The 20,814-nt window shown below is 37.2% G+C and overlaps 1 protein-coding gene across 1 annotated transcript in view; it reads left to right on the forward strand.

The window, feature by feature from the left end:
- The window catches only part of LOC309498914 (connector enhancer of kinase suppressor of ras 2), a 39,666-nt gene that overhangs the window by 9,251 nt on the left and 9,601 nt on the right, over positions 1-20,814 (forward strand). The window contains exons 2-13 of the mRNA XM_082169885.1: positions 5,269-5,432; positions 8,475-8,677; positions 9,003-9,090; positions 9,235-9,276; positions 9,972-10,091; positions 10,486-10,545; positions 12,971-13,039; positions 14,261-14,407; positions 16,917-17,047; positions 17,166-17,326; positions 18,414-18,494; positions 20,280-20,518. Of these exons, the coding sequence (XP_082026011.1) occupies positions 5,269-5,432; positions 8,475-8,677; positions 9,003-9,090; positions 9,235-9,276; positions 9,972-10,091; positions 10,486-10,545; positions 12,971-13,039; positions 14,261-14,407; positions 16,917-17,047; positions 17,166-17,326; positions 18,414-18,494; positions 20,280-20,518 (1,505 nt within the window). The remainder of the gene's footprint in view (positions 1-5,268; positions 5,433-8,474; positions 8,678-9,002; positions 9,091-9,234; positions 9,277-9,971; positions 10,092-10,485; positions 10,546-12,970; positions 13,040-14,260; positions 14,408-16,916; positions 17,048-17,165; positions 17,327-18,413; positions 18,495-20,279; positions 20,519-20,814) is intronic.

The following is a 20,814-nucleotide window of genomic DNA, read 5'->3' on the forward strand; positions in this document are numbered from 1 at the left end:
GATCATTCTGTCATGTATGATCATTGGGATGGTCAAAGGACTTTCAAGAAGTATAAATACAGGTGGTGAACAGATTTAAGAAAAAGATCCCCAAGATGTCCGGTGTCCAAAGTGGGGTGTATCAGAACCTGAAACAGCAGCAACTGGGCTTGGAACCGTAGGATGTTTGCAAACGTGTGTCTCTGAGTGAGTGTTTGATAATTTTCTAAGGGGTTTCCTCACGATGAGTCACCTCTCTTAGTGGGAGGGACCAGATTCATTTTTCCCTTTGTCAGCTGTTCTTGGATCAGCGTAGATGTGTTAGCGCAGATGTGAGATGGTGGGATGTAAACCAGAAGAGTGGACTTGAAGAGATTATGCGTGTGTGTTTCTTAAAGGAGGCCATTCTCATAGAGAATTGCATGTAATTATGCATGATGATAATTACAATTTTTTTCCATGGTGAGTACTCTCCCCTGTCCCAGCTTAATATGCAGAGACTACGCTGCAAAAAGGGAAAATGGATAGTTTATACATTGAAGATGTATACATGAATGTGACTTTAAAAAAAATACTTTTGGTTGGTGAAATCTTATTTAGTCATGTTAATTTAGTCATATTAAACATTTAAATATTTGTATAAAATATAGAAATAGCCTATATATTCAAATATGTTTAGTATGTCATTTTTATATCTATAGGCCTATATTTTTTTCTTCCAATACTTTTTTGGGGGAATAAAACCTAGGCCCTATACCATGAAGCATGTTTAGGTGGTTAGCCAGGTATGTTTCAGTTTAATTTGTGCCAACCCTGGGTTTTAGGCACCATGAAAGTGGTTTGGCTTTTAGCAGTATTCATTGCCATAGTAACTTACGCTCAACGGCTAAAGGTATGCTCACAGTCACACTACATGATTTTTGGCTGGAATTCGCAGTTTTCCAAGGTCTGCAACAAAATCCCCGGATTGCAGCCAAATTGGTGCATGTTGCAGTGCCGATGGCCGTAAAGTATGAGTAGGTCACACAGGTGCACACACACTACAAGATCACGTGAGAATAATATGATATTATTCATATCAAACAGATTTTAAAAATAATGCAATGTCTGTGACTGCTCGGGACAGGCTAAGATCACGACGCTGCGCTATTTTTAAAACCTGTTTGATATTATTGCCACGTGATCTTTTAGTGTGTGCAATACAACGACAAGGTAGAGGGACACACAAAGCATTTTGTCTTCATGTCCGAGGCACTTCACTGAATTCGTACTTTGAAAATATTTAACAAAATGTGGACAGTGTCTATTATTGTTTTGGGCAATATTGTAAGTATTTACCTGTGTTACTCTCTTGTGAAAAATATCTTTAAAGAAAAAAAAGAAGCAAGATATTTTATAAAAAAAGAGACTATAAAGTTATGTCCCTCAGTCTGAACTCAAACCCATCATGCCAACTATTCTCCACTTACCAGAAATGACATCATTCAGGTCTCTTTAACAGTGGTGCAGAAGATGGCAAGTATAGTATCCTACTTTTTATTCATATTTTTGAATTGTATTAGTCGTGTCAAGCTTAAAAGGGTAGGCAATTTCGGAGCGGCTAGCAATAGCAAGCTAGTTTTGAAAGCACTAGATCCCGCTCTCCCTTCAGAGCGTTCCCCAAAGCCACGCCTCCTCCTTCGAAACACATGAATGCGCAGGTCGCTTGCACACACAGCCAGAGCAGATTCAGCTAATTCATTTCGGCATTGTGTTGCCAGAGAAACAGAGGAACAGCTCAGAGTAGAAAGTCACAGTTGCTATCTTGTAATTATGGTTACAACCAGGTTACAACATGTCACGAAGCATAAGCTCGTTGTTTTGGTTCAGGAGGAACTGTAAAAGGTGCTCTCTGTAGCGGTGTTGACGTGTGATGTCTGTGCGAATGGGTTGCACAGAGGTAAATGTTGACTGGCAGGTAGGACATCCTATCATTGCCTTTTGACCCGAATGCAATGATTGGACGAATATTTTTCAGTCCTGAGACTTCTACAGAAGATATAGGCTATGTAATTTTTTTTTTTTTATATGAAGACCACATCTATTATTGATTGCTATCAGGATGTGATGAGAGTTTCAACCAGTATAACAACTCAACCCCATCACATAAAATTAAGATGGAAAATTAAGATGGATTTTTTTTTTAAAAAAACAACAACAAAAAATGTATTTTAATCCATAAGTATATACAATGTTCTTATTTCATTGCTGCCATATATGGTCTATACTCTCCTACACAGGAGCAGTGGCCATTTTGTGTAAAAAAACCTCAACCCAATCACCCTCAACCCTGCCACATACATGTATATTTCTCAAGCTTGTGACAGGGTTTTTCACTTCAGTATTTCACTTATTTATGTATAATTGTAATTAAAAAATAAATAAAATAGTCATGGTTTCAGTAAAGATATACTTACCAAAATCATGACAACTCATAATTTTGTTATAAATAGAATATTTGATGTATTGTGTCCACTTGACAAGCATCCTATGTCAGAAATGGCAGCCACATCAGCAGCAGAAAGACTGTGTTGTGTAACCAGATATGTTAACCCAGAAAGAATGGCACAATATGAGACAGAGACAAAATTAAAAATACAAAATTGAAGGCAATGTCTCCCTTCAAACCTGTTACAATCTTCAAACCCGTCACACTATTCTCAACTATTCTTTTGGGAAAAAATAGGGAAGACGATTAAACATGAAGGCATTTCTTGCTGATGTAAGAAGTGTTCAGTTCACTTACTTAAAAAAATCTAGTAAACCCGTTGCCTTAAAATTATTAAGTAATAAACTCAATGCTTAATTGAAAAAAATTAAGTTATGTGAACTTGACAATTCCACATTACCTAATTTTTTTTCGATTAAGCATGACGTTTATTTACTTAATTTTAAGGCAACGGGTTTCGTAATTTTTTTAAGTTAAGTCAACTGATCAACTTTTACAGTGCCTGACTTATTAACGACTAACACAATAAAATCGTGGTTTTAGTTAAATATCTAAATTTATCTTTTTTACAAAAATAAAGAGACCACTACACAAAATTTGCCTATTTTTAACTTCAGTCCCATAAAAATTGAAAAATTATCATAAAATGTTACATTTGTAAATTGTTATGAGGTACACTTGAGCAGTAGGTTGATGTTTGTTTTATAACAATTTATTAGCAATATTTTATGCCTGAGGTGGGGAAAATATAATATGCTGGACGTTTGATATTTGCCTATTATGATGTGGGATATTTAGAAAATGAATTACCACTATATGTAGTTAAAAAAAAAAAAAATCCAAGTTGAAATATTACAGAATCCCAGGAATGACCCTGGAACTAATCCAGCCGATCACAGTGCATATGGTATAAACAGGAAAATCTCGTAATCACGTAATCAATTTCTCACTTGAATTTATGTGCGAAACGTTTTTTTCCCCCCGCTGTTGGTCAGGACAGTCTCTTGACCAAATTGTCTTGTAGTTTATGCAACTCGTCAGCATTGTGTTGTGTAGTATGCGTGCTGCTATGACAAGACGACGACAGATGACAATAAACCTTGTAGTGTAATGTGAGCACCACAGCAATTCAGCGAGTCCTACAGTCCTGTAGTGTGAGTAAAGTAACACATCTCTGACGCGATAAAATCACTCCCCCAGTTTCTCTTGCTCCAAATTAAAGGTCACTAGATAACCGATTTTTAAATACAAAATCGTCTGGCTTTTATAAAAAAAAATTATTTATATAGTATTTGTATAATTAATACCCTCAATCCATTAAACATGAGCAAATTTACTTTAACAATTATCAGTTAGTTTAAATTTATGTAAAAATATAGGCTACAGAGATGTAATATAAACACGCTTTAGAATCAATATAGACAAAGCTTTAAAAATGACTACATATGAGCATACATATTCAAATGATATAGCAAGATATAGCCCTGAAGAAGGCTCCATGCTGCTACGCGTGGGCTTTTTGAAGTTGTCCAGTTAGGACATGTCATTTTTGTAATAAAGACATTTTAATTAAGGAGTGCCTCGGTTATCAGAGAATTATTTCTCTACACTGCCTCTTAGATATAGCAAGATATTTACTTCTGGCTGTGTAAATTCATTTATATACTTCATATTCTTCAATCTCTTAATCGTTGGCAGAAGAGACAATTGAATCGCACAGACTCTCGCGAGAAGTGAATCACAGTTTTGCACGTTTCAAGGCATGTGATTGGCTGTCCGCTGATGTCACACTTTCATGTGCTCACGCTCCATCAACAACATGGTAAAAAACAAAGCTTAATTTGACTGGTTTGGTTTTGTCAACTCAAAGCTAATCCCATAACCCTGAGTTTGTTCAACTACCATAATGGTATGAGCCCCTAGTAAGCCAGAAGCCATTCCCGCCTGACCAATGGTGTGTGAGTATTTGGCTGGATAATCTGGGCATCCAACCAACTGTTAAATCATTATTGCAATTCCATTTGGTGATGTTAGTGCTAGAGGAAATACACATTTCTCCTTTAATGTGTTTATATGTTTGCAGTGTATGTATGTGTGCGCCTTTCCAGTATGGACGTGTGTGTGTGTGTGTGTGTGACTGTAGGAAATGGAGGCCTTTATCATTCCCTGTGCAGGCTTACCTCACCGTCTCTAAGCAACGGTTGCCAAGCAGCCCGTATAGCTGGAGCAGAACGAGAGAATGAAGAGACTGAGCACGAGAGAAAGTCTGTTTAGCTGAAGGACATCCTACACACACACATACCTACACACACACACACACACACACACACACACGGGCATGTCGATAAAATAACACATAGGTTATCTTGTTGTGTGTGTGTGTTTGAGACCATAGAGCTGTTTATGAAGGACACTGAGCTTGGGTGCATCTGCAAGTTCACAATGTTCCCATCTGAAGAGTGTCGGCCAACATCATCCTCTGAGAAAGCAAATGTGTGTGTCGCTGCCTTGAAAAATGCAGGTGTGTCTCTTTCTGAGAGACGTGCCTGTATTCACTAAGTGGTTTATCTGGGATAAAGCACAAACTGTTACAGGAATTAGCCACTTGACATCATTTGCAGGTTTACGATGTGTTTATGCATTGCGTTTGGTGTGTGTGAGTGTTGCGTATTAATCATTCTAATGACAGCTCTCTGTATGGAGAGAAGCTCCATTATACACTGGGTCACATTTTAAGTTTATTACATGACATAAATGAATTATGATCACATGGTTGTGTTGCACTTCTCTCTCTCTCTCAGGGTTGGATGACTGTTTGCTGCAGTATATGAGGACATTTGAGAGAGAGCAGATAAACGGAGAGCAGCTGCTTCACATCACCCATCAGGAGCTGGAAGAGCTCGGCGTGACCCGCATCGGACACCAGGAGCTCATTCTGGAGGCTGTGGACTTACTCTGCGCACTGGTGTGTGTGTGTGTGTGTGTGTGTGTGTGTGAGAGAGAGTGAGGCAAAATGAGACTGGCTGTGATAATGATGTGTTTGTTTTGTTTAATGACACGACAGACATTTTATTCAAACTCCGCTTAACACTGAATGATTAACACCCAGCGGGAATCTCTCAACCAGTATACAAAAAGAGGAGGGAGTTTGTGTGCAAGGAAGGGAAGATGCGTTTTTGGTTCTGATTGGCTGCTGGAGGAATTCATGCATCATAGAATGAGAGGAGGAGTTCAATCTCAGTCAACTAGCTAACTTCCTCACAGCTGTTCATGCAAACCAATTCATCTCAGAAGCAGAATTCAGGTTTATAAGTAGGCTAAAGAGCTGTTTCGGGTGAAAGGATTACAAGTGGACAGCAATAAATACAAATGCAAATAGGGTCTAAAACTATTTGAGATCTTATCGCAGATGACAGCGAAGTCATAGTTAAATTTTATTTGTCCAGTGTGCAACAACATTGGAGACAGCAGTACTTGTTGACTAATATTATTTTTATGCTATTATAGTATTTATTTATTTATTTATTTTTAATTAGATTTAATTTTTATATTTTCATTTTTCATTTTCATTTTAGTCATTTATGTTTTATAATTTTTTTTATTTAAGTTTTAGTAATTTTGCTTTTGTAATTATTATATATATTTTTTTCAATTTTAGTTTTAGTAATTTTCAGCTTGAACTTTTGGATTTTATTTCCGTAATTTGCTAAAGTATCATTTCCAAGGCAAGTTTTTTAACCTTAAGTTGTTCATCCAATATTTATATTTTATTTCAATTAATTTCTGTTTTTATTTAATTTCATTAAAACAGTTTTTAATAGTTTTAGTTTTAGTTAACAATAACAACACTGCTTTACATTGAAATGTGTGTTTCACTTAAACTTAAAGGGCTTCCATTTAAAGTAAACATTAAAAAAAAAAATGTTTTATAAACATTATGAATATCATAACAAAAATAGTAATTGTGTAAATTAAACATGACTTTACAATTACAAAATAATAAATATTATAACAAATAAAAATAGTATAAATTAAATATATAAATTATAAATATTATACATTATAGTCATCAATCAATCAACCACTGTGCTAAAACAAGGGTTTTAAACTGCTGTTTCCATTTGGCTTTAATAAAATAAAATGTGGTGCATACCTGCCCTCTGAAGCACCATCCCAAAGTCTTTCGCTCCTTATAAATTTTGCATTGAACCTTTTTTAAACAAGAGTCAGCTGTCACCAGATCACTCCTAAATTCTCATGGGTTCTGCTGACCTTTTTTATTTTTTATTATTATTTATTTATTTATTTGCTTTAGGTCTCTGCTATTTATCCTGACATTCATAGCTACCTGGAAACTTATTTCAATTCTAAAGATGCCTCGAAGAGCTTTTAGGAGCCTTGAAGTGATGAACAACATTTCAAAGATCTTACCCGTGAACCTATTTATATAAGGATCTATTTATAATAATGGTTGGAACATTGAATTGTGTCTACATATTAATATGCATGGCTGCTGTAATTTATGCAGCGAGGAGCTTGAATTAGATAAGAGAACAACAGTCACAACTGTAGAAAAAGACACGTCACTGCTGCAGATACCAGTTTACACCATATATAGAAAAAACGGAGAAGTCGGAAAAACCCCTCCTGCCTATAAATGAGAGATGTTGGGTCCAGCTGATTAACACTATAAACAAACCCAAAGGAAATGTGAGAAAATCTATCTATTTAGAATCTAAAATCTATTTAGCCGATCGATACACAGAAATGATGGGTTCTCCAAGAGGCAGTTCTGAGAAAATGGCATTTATTCTGAGTAATGCATTTTTCCAGATATGAATGGAGACTTGATTGTGTGCTTTATTTCATTCCACAGTGTAGGCAGTGTTTTATTTCTGAGTAACTTTGTTAGTGTGTAGTGATGACCCTCTGTACATGCTGTGAGAATGCTGCTTGATTTTTCTGCTGCTTACACTTAGATTTTAAGTCTCAGAATGATAAAATCAGCCATAAGATTGACTGCTATGCTTCAGACCTTGGACCCTCTTAGAAAAAAAAAACTGCTATTGCACTGTATTGAAAAGAGCATTTTAAAATAATAAATCTCTAATGCTTTGTCAGACACACTAACATTCAGAAGTTTGTGGTCAATAAGATAGTTTAACATTTTTTGAAAGAAGTCGTTTATGCTCATCAAGGCCGCATTTATTTGATCAAAATAGTATAGCTAAACAGTAACATTGAGAAATATTTACTTGAAATTATTACAATTTTAAATAACTGTTTTCTATTTTGAAATGTAATTTATTCCTGTGATGGCTAAGCTGAATTTTCATCAGCCATTACTCCAGTCTTCAGTGTCACGTGATCAAAGACTATAGATATACAAAGACGGTTCACTCATATTACTTATAAATGGGAGAAGCAGCAACGCGTAGTATGGCGGAATACTACGCCTTCTCATTTATGCTCAAACGATATTTGAGCATTAGAAACAACATTTTTGGGACAGTTCATATCAGATTTGGTTGCGGACTTGAAATATGTTATTTAATTGTTAGTTCAGCAAGCAGTTTTGTTAGATTTAAGGATTCCCCCATTCAAATAGATAGGACTTGATCTTGAATTCCCAAAATAGCTGCCCGGAGGCATTGGAAATATGACCGCTGAGTGAACAGACTTTCTTTGAAAGGGATTTTGCACATGATCCTTCAGAAATCATTCTACTATGCTGATTTGGTGCTCAAGAAACATTTATTATTATCAATGTTGAAAACAGTTACTTCAAATTTTTGTGGAAACCATAATAGATTTTTTACAGGATTCTTTGATGAATAGAAAGCTCAAAAGATCAGCATTTTATTGAAATATAAATCTTTTGAACATTACAAAAGTCTTTGCTGTCACTTGATCAATTTAATGCATCCTTGCTAAAATATTAATTTCTTAAAAAAAATTTTTGAACAGTAGTATCACTACTTTAACAATGATATTTTTCCTGTTGCAGAACTATGGTCTAGAGACAGAGAATTTGAGGACTTTGTCACACAAACTCAATGCATCCGCCAAGAATCTGCAGAACTTCATCACGGGGCGGCGCCGTGGGGGCCATTATGACGGACGAGTCTCACGGCGTCTTCCAAACGATTTCCTGACTTCAGTCGTTGACCTCATCGGAGCTGCTAAAAATCTACTGGCATGGCTGGACAGGTACTCAAACCTCCCCGAACAGGGAATGAACTCACCTGGGCTGAATAGAACAGACCTGAATGTCATATGATATCATGAATGGAATTGAAATCAAACCTGATAGGACTGTATTAAAAGGGAGTCAAATAGCCTTGATAAGCTGTCCAAAATAACAAATAAACTAATTAAATTCTCATTTGTATAGTGGCAAGTGCACAAGTGCTCTGACATATTGTAGTGTGGTGCTCATGAGAGACCCAAGTTTTGAGTCCAGCCCAGGTCTTGTTCCCAACCTCTGTTTCAAATGTTAAAAATGTCTCTTTATGTATGTTTGCTTTGTTTGCAGGTCTCCATTTGTCAGTGTTTCTGAGTACTCAGTGCTGAAGAACAACATTGTTCAGCTCTGTCTAGAGCTAACCACTATAGTACAACAGGTGTGTGTGTGTGTGTGTGTGTGTGTGTGTGTGTGTGTGTGTGTTGTGTGTGTGTGTGTGAGTGAGTGTTTTGGTATTCAAAACACACAAACAGCACAGCCCTTTATTATTATTTTAAATGTAAAAATGTTCTTCTCCTCTTAGGATTGCACAGTGTATGAAACTGAAAATAAGATTCTGCATGTGGTGAGTATTTCTCAAGCCTCACACACTTTCTCTTTTAGACACACAAACTTGTACACCTATACCTGTGAGGACTCCCACTAACTGTAGTAAGAGCATACTTTCGATTAGCACAGACAATTATTTTGACTCAGTACTGCACAGTAAGCAGAAATGTGAAAATAATATTATTGTTAAACCATTTATGTGAATTATACACTCACACACAGCCCTTACATTTAGATATTTCAAGTAAAACGTGTTTGGGAAGTCACATGTATCTAGCCTGCTCTGAAGCAAACGTCAATGTGTGTGTGTGTGTGTGTGTGTGCGCGTGTGCTTTGCCTAAGGTTGGATATCCTGAATAATGCAGATTTTTCTCCCTTCAGGATCACTGCCTGTAGAACAGAGAGAAAGAGAGAGAGGGATGGATAGAAATAGACAGAAAAAGATGAAAGAAGGAATATAACATGAATAAATATACATATAGCATGTGACTTATTAATGCAGATTCATTATACATTATGGGTATATTTCATGATGCTGAATGCCTTTCATGTGAACGGTTTGGACTGCTGCAGGGTTGCCAGTATTTACTGCTCCCTCCCAGTTCAACAGCTATAATTAGACTGAGAGATTTACAATGGAATCGCAAACATAGACTGACAACACTGTCTGTTTGTCTCTCATTGTCTTTCTGTCTTTATCTCTCTTTGCAGTGTAAGACTCTATCAGGTATCTGTGAGCACATTATTTCATTGTCGTCCGATTCGTTGGTGTCACAGTCTGCTCACCTCGAAGTCGTCCATCTGACTAACGTTATGCCTAGCGAGGGCCTGGTGAGTAAACAACAGCAATAACCCTTTCCTACTCTACAGAAAAATGAGAAAGTTTATAAAAGAAGGGTGTAATTGGTTGGATTTTAGGAACTTTATCTCATCACAGAGACAAAGCCATTTGTAGGTTGATTTCTTTAAAAAGAAAAACACTGTTGCTCTGTGGTGTTATAAAAATGTGCTCTGCTTGTTTAAATACCCAACATAGCAACATTGACTCAACCAATGGTGTGAGTTTGGGGCAGGACTATTTGTTTATGTGACCAATAGCAGACAGGGAAACCGGTTTGAAAACAATCATTGTTTTTGCAATTCCATTCAGTGACAGAAATTACACACTTTAGGACAGTTTGAAAAATCTGTATAAATCTCACAACACTCTCTTTCCTGTTTTTAGGGCATGTACATCAAGTCCACATATGATGGTCTTCATGTGATCACTGGAACTACAGAGAATGTGAGTTCAGAGCTGTATTTATTCTTTACCTGTCTTATATTGAGGGTCCTAACAAATATTGGAGAGGAGCTTTTTCATATAAATTCTTCAAATCCAAATCCTAAGATTATAAACCGCTGCTCTCCTTCACTTCTTCCAACGGTTATTTAAGAATATAGGCATGCCATTTAGGGGTGTGTGATATGTATTGTCTATGATGATATCGTAATTGTTGTTTTAACAATGTGCGAGCTGACATTATTAAGTGTCTCTCACTTTGCAAAAACAAACTAAACATGCTTTGTGAGTCCACATATTCACTAAAAATAGTGAATACAATAGCCAAAAATAGCCATCTCTAAGCAACACACAGCAGTGTTTTGTTATTGAATGAATCTGCCTTTTTAATGAGTCATTTGAGTGAATGATTTAATGACCCATTCATAAAGACAGGCAGTTGCTTCATTTCTAAATAAATGAAAATATTTCAGTAAATGATTCAATGACTCACTCATTAAGACAGGGACTTTCTTCCACCTTCTAAAGGTTTTAGTTTAATATTTAAAAATATTACTTTATTTTCTTAAGCCCTGTGATTGAACATTTGCCAGCCGTTCAGGGTGTTCCCCTCCTTTTGCCTGAGCATCCATGACCCTACATACTGTAGGACAAGTTATTTTGAAAATTTAATTTAATTTCAGTATTCAAAATATTATTTTTAAAACATCAATTTCAAAGTATTATTTAGGGCCAGAGCACTGATGGTGAAAGGACCCTCTTGAAATTGCGTAGTTTATTATGTATTTGTAATTGCTGTGTACATGCATGTATGCCATCTCTGAGCCGCATTGAACAGTCTGTGTAAATACATCTAAATTTGATCGGTAACAGCCATAATGGGTCTTATAAAAAAATAAAAAAACTGAAATAAGTGTCCTGAGAAATCACACCTGAGTCTGTGATAGCCTTAGGCTCTAAAAACAGCAAAAAATCTTCTTTTTCACTTTTTTTGCCAATCATGGAATGTTTGATACCTTTATGTGTTGGGGATAACACAGTCTAATTATGTGGTCAAGCAGATGTTGGCAAAACATCTGAAATGTGTTAAAGCACCTTTAAAAGTTACAATAGCACTCTTTGAACCACCTCTGCTTGTTTCCAAATAAGGTTTTAATTTATGCCAGTGTTTGATATTTATAGTTGATGTATTGCACATCAGCATGAGATGTGATGTTATAAATAACTAAAATAATTGTATCCAGACGGGTTTGTCATAATTTTATTATTTAAAGCACCTACTGAGTTCCTCTACTGCTAGATTCAAACTTCTACATTCTCAGATAAATTGGTAAAAAAGCTGTCCATTTACAAGTACTAATATGTACACGTTTGGTACCTTTGAAGTACTAGCACTCTTTAGGTATAGCTTTTGAAAGGGTACCACCTCAGTGACAGCTTTTGTACATTTTTGTCTGAAAGTATATAAGTGTTTATGTCAAATCTAAGATCATTATTGATGGTGCTATGTGATAGGACTTCTTATTCCGGAGGAAAAAAACGGGTCTGGTTTTCTTCATATTGTCAGTGCCCATTTCAGACAGTATTGCTCTATAAAGCACATGCTGTGCTGCAGCTCTTCTGTGGGGACAGCAGAACCAGGTCATCCGCATTGAGCAGGCACTTGATTTCAGAGCTGGCTAGAGTGAGGCTTGAAATGGTGGATTGTTCCAGTGCTGTTGTTAAATCATTTATGTAGATGTTCAATTGGGTTGAACTCAAACATGCCTTTTTTTTGTTGCTGGAAGAACAGAATTCATTGATTTCTAACTCTTAATGCACATTTAGCCTACTGTTCAGCTAAATGGATTTTACAGTTTTTAATGATTTTTTCAGTCTATTCAGTCTGTAGAACAACATATCAGAGCAAATGCAAAACCTTCTGAATAACATTCTGGACTGGTGTGGCATGGTTTAGTAGTTAAAGATTTGGAAAAATTGTAAGTTCAAACCTCAAAAGGTTTGAAAATGCCAACCGTTGTACCCTGGAGAAAGGCATTTAATCTGAGGTTGCTCCAGATGGACTGTAAGTCACTATGCATTGAAGCATCGTCGAAATGACTGCTTACTATGTTTGAACCGATTATGAAAATATTCTTTCAAATAAATGTTTTAGCTGTTTATAGCTAAGTGTGTGGAGAGAGCATTGTAAGCCTAAGTAGATTGTAGAAAGTTAGAAACCAGTGCTCTCCACGATCTACTTCGGCTTACGCAGCCCAGATGAGTGAGACTTTGATGAAAAGACGTCAAACGTTCTTCATAGGAAAGGTCAACATTCAGGCATGTATGATACTATAATACAACACCGAAATGCCTTGGTAAATAATTGGTGTCAGATTTATCTCTATAATGAGCAGGGGTTATTAATCTCACTATCTCTCTCCTGCAGTCTCCCGCAGATCAGTGTAAGAAGATCCATGCCGGTGATGAGGTCATTCAGGTCAATCACCAAACAGTGGTGTGTATCTTTGCATGGGTCAGTCATCTGTGCTTGCATCTTAGTGCATAAATGTGCAGATATTATATTGTTTGTGCAGATATTGATTGGCAGTTGATGCTCAAGGTTTTCAGGTGGATCTCATGAAGCCTGTCAAGAACCTGTCTGCAAAATTTCTTTGTAAGAAATGGGAAAACTTTAGAATAAGGTTTCATTTGTTAACATTAGTTAACATGAACTAACAATGAACAATACTTTTACAGCATTTATTATTCTTAGTTAATGGTAATCTCAACATTTACTAATACATTTTTAAGATCAAATACTGTATCGGTTAACATTAGTTAATGCACTATGAACTATGAACATGAACATTTTTATTATCTAACATTAACAAAGGTTAATAAATACTGTAAAAAAAATGTTGCTCAATGTTAGTTCATGGTAGTTAACTAATTTTAATAAATGAGACATTCTTGTAAAGTTTTACCAATTATATATTTCTAAAGAAAATATTTCTTACTTTAGGACCATAACTTTTTTTTGCACTGTAGCATTGTTTTCTCAAAATTAATGCACATTCTCAAAATTCTAAGCACTAAGCATGTTCCCAGGCACCAATTATCTTTATTATCTCAATTTACAGTTATATATTACAAATGATTATATTATAGTGTGTGTATATATATATACATCAAATTCTCATTCATATATATGCCTAGTTTTGTCATGAAACTTTAGATGGCGCAGGCTGATGGGTCTTTAACGCAAGCTGATGATATTTTCAGCGTTAACTACTTGGCACAAGCTGATTGTTTCATGTAGCATCTGCAGCCAATGAGTTTGCTTCTCAAAATTTAAATGGCTTGTTACCATTCACTATAGCAGTTTGCAGCGTGCTTTCAGAGTTCGTCTAAAAACCCCCACCTTCCCCAGCTCCACCTGTATAGATCGGCTATGGGTAATTGATATGCTATTTGTGCAGCGCAGCAGCAATATGTCTTACATACTCACAGCAGCGTATCGACGTATGTATTGGCAGCAGCAAGTTCCTGTACTTGCTCTGCAGCAGCATCAATAATCTACAACAACAGCAATAATCAACAGCAGCAGTGTAGCAGATCTATTCCGCCAAGACCAAATACATTGACATTGTCATATCCATATATATATATATATGAGAATTTGAAAACAAATACAAAAATGTTGTAATTTTGGGTTTAAATCATCTATATCTTTAAGGTTGGCTGGCAGTTGAAGAATTTGGTCAACTGTCTTCGTGAGGATCCAAGTGGAGTCATCCTCACGCTGAAGAAGAGGCCACAGAACACTCTGGGCTCCACCCCTGCACTCCTGAAGAACGCCCGCTGGAAACCACTTGCCCTGCAGGTGTGTGTGTGTGTGTCAGGATAGCTCAATGTGTTTGTTCAAGTGTATCCATTTAATATGTAGTGCATACGTGTGTGTGTGTGTGTGTGTGTGTGTGTGTGTGTGTGTGTGTGTGTGTGTAAAGAGCATCTCAGAGCACTGAATGAGTTCCGTACGGCTTGTTGCCATGGCAGCCAGAGTTCTGTGGTTGCTCTGGATACAAGTATCAGACAGATGCAGTTAACAGCTTGCACATGTGTCCTCTCCTCACAGTCACGACACAGTAGAGCGGAGTGGACGTTCACTCATGAATGAATTCACATTGGCGATTTGAAGGACATAATGATAATTGACATAACCACTGATCAAATTGTGGTAGAACAGGATTTTCAATCCTCTCTGGATGATTAAATAAACAATTATACAATTGTGAATTACTGCATGAAAACAGCACTATGAATAACCTGATAAAATGACTAAAGAGTAGAAGGGCATATTTGCACTTAAATGTTTACATGCAATAAAACAATGCCCATTGATAAATGATATTGATAAATTGATGGACAGCGTTTTTATGTATGTCTCTCCCGCCTCTTGTTGCCGGTTTGCTTTCTGATGCTTGTTGCTATGCTTTTCCTCATTGCTAACTGACTGATGCAGCGCTCATGGTTGCTAAGGGCAACACTATCTTCGTTTTGAAACACACTCTTGGTCCTCTGTTAGTCAAAGGTCTTTAGACGTGTGTGTGACCGATCACTGTCCTGCCCTCTAGTGAAAAAAACAGCAAAAGACTAACATACTGTACAAGTATAATATGATTCATGTTTGAAAATATATTTCTGCCTGAATACCTTCATAATGCATCATGAGAAATATAAGATCAGTCTGATATTATGTTTTTTTAATAGCTGATTTTATTGTAATTATTTTCCTTCACATTAAAGGGGCTATACTGTATGTAAGAATGTTCATGGATTAATCGTTTTTTATTAGCTTGTAACGGAACTTAAAAAACGAGACTTCCCCGACTTCCTAGTTTATGAAAGCCTGGTGACTGGTGTTTATGTGAAGGACGTTTTTGCCAGGAAAATCAAAAGGATGTGACGTTTATGTGCGCTTCCGAGAATCTCTCTTTCATTCAATGGCACAAGAAATGAATGCTACATTGTTCAGGATAATACCGAAATAGCCATTCTGTACTGTAATGTGTCATGCAAAGAAATAATTAATTCAAACTATAGTCTCAAATAGCCAGATCTATGTAGTTTATAGTCTCAAATATACTTTATAATCAAACTAATATTTAATGACCTCATCTGTCGACATGATGCCGGTGAAAGAAATATCCACAAAAAAACACAAAAAATGTTGTGTGTTTATGTTAAGAGGAAAGCGCGTAGCACATATTTACATATTCATCTGAACGTCGCTCTCAATAGCGTGGACGGCGTCGGGATGTTCGTTAAGGCTATGTTCACACTTAGCGTCTTTTTTGACAAGAAAAAGTTGACAACGGCGTTTTTTTAGCAAAAAAAAACGCTGGCAGCGTTCGGTTACAAATAGCAGCCGAGCGCGTCTTTTGTGGCTGGCGCATATACTGACGCGTCTTGACCATGCGTCAACATACGACGAAAAGGGTACCCCCATAACGTCCATATGTGACGATTCGGGTTATGGGTAGGTTTAGGTGTGTGTTAGGGTACCGCTAGGAGGCGCTGCTGGTGCGCTTCTGTCTGCGTCTCATATTGACGTTAAAGGGGTACCCTTTTCGTCGTATGTTGACGCATGGTCAAGACGCGTAAGTATATGACGTTTTGGGGTGAGACCGGGCTGCTATAACAAGAGCTGCAACAGTAGCCTAGTGCTGTGTGATGCAAAAAATGTCGAGAAAGAGAAAGTTGGCTCTTGCGTTGGCTTTTGAAGTTACCGGGGAGGAGAATGTCGGTTCACAAAGACGTTTGTGGGTGCACGACAGACAGTTGTTCTTGTTGTTATGGAAACGACAGGTCTCGCTACTCGCTTGTCATTGGTCAGCTGTCAAAAAGGCGCTTGACGTAGGGCGTTCTTTTCAGAAAAGTTGAACTTTTTTCAACTTAAAAAGACGCTCTGAGCTGCAGAAAAAGACGCCGGCGGTGGCGTCTAAAAAAGCGCTCAGGACTTTTTTGAAAAAACGGTTTACTCCATAGGGTTATAATGTTGAACAGACGCAGGCAGTTTGAAAAAAGACGCTAAGTGTGAACATAGCCTAACAGTATATAGTTGCAAAGGTATTTCCAACTTCTTTTTACTTGTAAGTGAAGGACGAAAAACAACTTTGCGGTGAGTATATCAGGTCATTGAATCAGTCAAATGTGTGCACGAGTGAGAGCACGAGCAATAAGTTGCTGGCCGCAGTTCACTTAACGGCCACTGGTGTCGCTAATAAGGGTTTCTGAATTCTACAATCTACACATAGCCCCTTTAATATAATAACAACAAAGTGCCGTTAGCTTTATAGTCATGCTATTTTGTGCGTGCTTTTGATTGACAGCCGCTGTCCACCAGTCCGTGCAGTGGTTCTCCTACACCACCCAGCACGCTTGGGTCAGTTGGACTTTCACCTGGAGTGGACACACCTGGGGGACATGATGTTTTTATTCTTTCCCCTGTCTACGGACACAGGTATTTACATATGAAATATATGCACACCAAAACCGTTAGTCTCTTTTAGCATGTTGGTTGAATTTCTTTCTCTTTTCCTTTTGTTTTCTTTCTTTTGCTCCTGTTCTCCGTCTCTTAGAGAGGAGGATCTGGATCGGGGTGGGTTTGGTGTGTTTGGCTCCGATTCTCCAGGGTATTACGTAGAACAGGAGGTACTGGGGGGCCAGTACTTCCCCCTCCTGGAAGAGGATTCTGGGAGAAATACCGGACTGCGACGCAGAGACCGGACCCCAACTCACAGTAAGAGCATACACATTAGGGCTGCAACTAATACTTGGATAATACAAATATGCAAATACATAAATGAAAATTAAAATAAAGTTCTGTCATGAAACTCTACAGCATGGTTCCTGCTGTATCAATAGCCAATGAGCTCGCTGCTCAACCTTTATAAACTTGTTCAGCATCAGCTATGGCAGTGCTGCACGCTTTCAGAAACCCCTTATCTTCCCCAGTTCCACATGTATAGATCAAAATGATTGGATTTAAATTATTTATCTGTACTAATTAGTAGAAGAACATGCACTGCCCACTGGTAATAATAAATCAATGGGCAGGATTTTTATGTCATTTTATAAAGAAAACAAGACCCATTTTCAGATCATGAATATTTATTTTTTGCATTGTACCATTATTTTCAATAATTCCAATTCAGTCATTTCAGTTTTCTCTACTGTTAATTTAAATTTTATATCATAAAATATATTATACATTTTATATATTAAAAATATATACTTACATATCATGGTAGTATTTGTTTTACTGAAATCAATTTATGCAAATTTTATTTTAAAAAAGCATTGTGTCTGGACAGGATGATTTTGACTGCTGTATTACAGTTTGGATTGAAGTGATTTGAGAGTAATTATTATTATCGATTTTCTCAATTAGTTGTCGCCATCCTAATTCATATAAGTACTGTACAGTACTCTTGATTCAAAACAACATAATATTAGGCTACATGCGTTTTCTATACACTATAATATACTGCATTCTCTTTTTTAAATAATAAATGAAACACTCCAACCGCACAGTTTCCAACCATGCATTTTTAAATTGTAGTATGCTTGTGCGATGTTACACAATGTAAGTCTTACATCCTGCCTGGATGGCTATTTTTTAAGCTGGACATAAACGCAGAGTGCATTACAGCAGATTAAGCCACCATGGACCTCCGGCTTTAAACTGCAAATCTCAGCCATTTAGTATGTTGCAGCTGTGCTACTGTGTGCACTAATACAGACTAACAGAGGAGATGATAGATGCTCTGAAACGCACCAGGACATACACACAGACACACTCAAATGTTGTATGTCTCTGCCTGTAGGTGACCTCCGACAGGTTACCATGGGAACTGAATGGCTGGCAGAGCCTCAAGAATCTGGAGTTTACAAAAGAGGAAGCAGAGGTGATGATTTTACTTTTTTGCATACTTTACTACATTACTTTTTGTTCACTCTACTGGCGCCAAGTCATTTAAAACTTTAAAACATTTCATTTGACTCACTTTTTACTTGAGCACAACCACGATTTTGTCTATCTGGCAAGGAATTTGAAAGTGGTTCACTCAAAAATGGCATTAATAGTTCGGTGTTTTTAAAAACAGACAGATGTTGAGGATTTTAGTTCAGAGCTCAGTGTCTGTAATGTGAGGCTAACATAAATACTCCATCTCTGATCCTTACGGTGTCAGTAGGAAAGAGAGGTTTAAGATAAACCAGTGGGTAAGTTGCCCCACTCCTATTTCTCCATTTTTAAAGTGTCCATTATATTCAGAGATCTGTGACTATATGATCTCATCTAATTATGTTATGCCAAAGATGTGTGTATGTTAATGTATGTTTATATTTCTAGTTAACGAGGAGCTTCTAGTTAGAAACTTCTTGATAACTAAAATCTAGTTTATCAACATCATGTGTCATTCTCAGTTGCATATCCTGGTATTAACATTAGTGTGGGATTTGTGCAAGTTGCTTTGACTAACAACACGTCTGCAAAGAACGTAAATGTCACACAACTATAGAACTGACATTTTAGAGCATCGGAACTGAGAACACAAACCTGTAAGGCAGCGATTTTTTTTCTAGTGAACTTTGCAACCAAAAGCAGGAAATACCGTTACATAGGCTTGTTTGTGAAAGCTGAGGTAAGCCAAGATTTCTTTGAAGAAGCCACCTAAGCTTCAGAAAGCTGGAGGAATGGCAGACAACCATTTCCTTTGCCTTTGATTGATCAGTACAGCGTTGTACAACTTTTTCCCCCTTGAATATATTTTAATGAGAAAAGTATTTTGTGTGTGTGTTGTATTTTTTTGTATTGTAATCCAGATTTACATTTTTAGGCTTTTTGAAACTTTTTTTGAAACAGTCCATTAATGTAGAGTATCACCTTCACTTAATAATAACAAGAAAGTTTACTGCTAAAAATTGTAAATATTAATTTAGTATATATTATTATAAACACTTTAACCAAGTTGTTATCTTTAATTAGTAACTGAAGCAGATGAAATCTAATTTCAGCTGATATTTTCCTTCTTTACTAACAGTTCTTAATGTGTGAGAACTAAAAGATTTAACCTTGATGTGTGATATTGACAGTAACAAACTTTCTTTTTTGGCAGGTTGTGAGAGGTGACAACTTAACTGTAAACATGTAAACTCATTCATTACTTCTTTTTTTTTTTTTTTTGTGGAAACACAACTTCTAAAATAGAACAGAGAATACGTAGGCGCCACTTGCACAGATATAAATAGAAAGAAAACCTCCATTAGGCGCACACACACACACACACACACACACACACACACACACGCACACACACACACACACACACACACACACACACACACACACACACACGCACGCACGCATACACACACACACACACACACACACACACACACACACACACACACACACACACACACGCGCACGCACACACACACACACACACACACACACACACACACACACACACACACACACACACACACACACACACACACACACACACACACACACACACACACACACACAGGAAGGTATCAGAGTTGCTTCATGCTGTGGCAGCCAGAGTTATGAAGACTTTTGCTATTTTGCAATACGTTTCTGCTACATGCTCCCATTATAAGTCCTTATGCTGTTTTTCTCTCAGTGTGTGACTCCCTGCTTGCTTTCTGTCTTTCTCCATCAGATTCTGATTCCTCCCTCTTGCGGTTCCTCAGTGATGACAGGATTGTGTTGATTCAGGAAGAGGCAGAGTTTTCCCAGCGGGACACAAGCAGGAGATCCAGGAAGAAGAGCCGGAATCCCAGCAGTCCCAGTTTCCCCATCAGTCCCTCAATGCTTGCCCCACCTGTACGTCTGGACACAGGCCCCCCCGAGGGGCTGCCCTTTCCCGTGTCCGACTCAAACACGATGCCACACTACCATGTAAGTGAAATGTCGACTCTGATCAGAGCTGTCTTTAACTGCTGTGTACTGATGTTTAAATATATCACTTCATACAATGCACTTATTTGTGTACATACTTGTACTTATATTTAAATAATATCTGCAAGTAATTACAGCTGTAAATAATTTCTGTAATTACATCTGTAATTATACTATTGACCATTCCCTTACACCTTAACCCAGCTTTAAACCTAACCAAACCACGAAACCTGTCCCTGACCTTACCCGTAACCCACCACAATAGCAGCAAAACACAATAAGTACATTATGCCTAA

Source organism: Leuciscus leuciscus (assembly GCF_965113295.1).
Source record: "Leuciscus leuciscus genome assembly, chromosome: 5".
Classification (NCBI taxonomy): domain Eukaryota; kingdom Metazoa; phylum Chordata; class Actinopteri; order Cypriniformes; family Leuciscidae; genus Leuciscus; species Leuciscus leuciscus.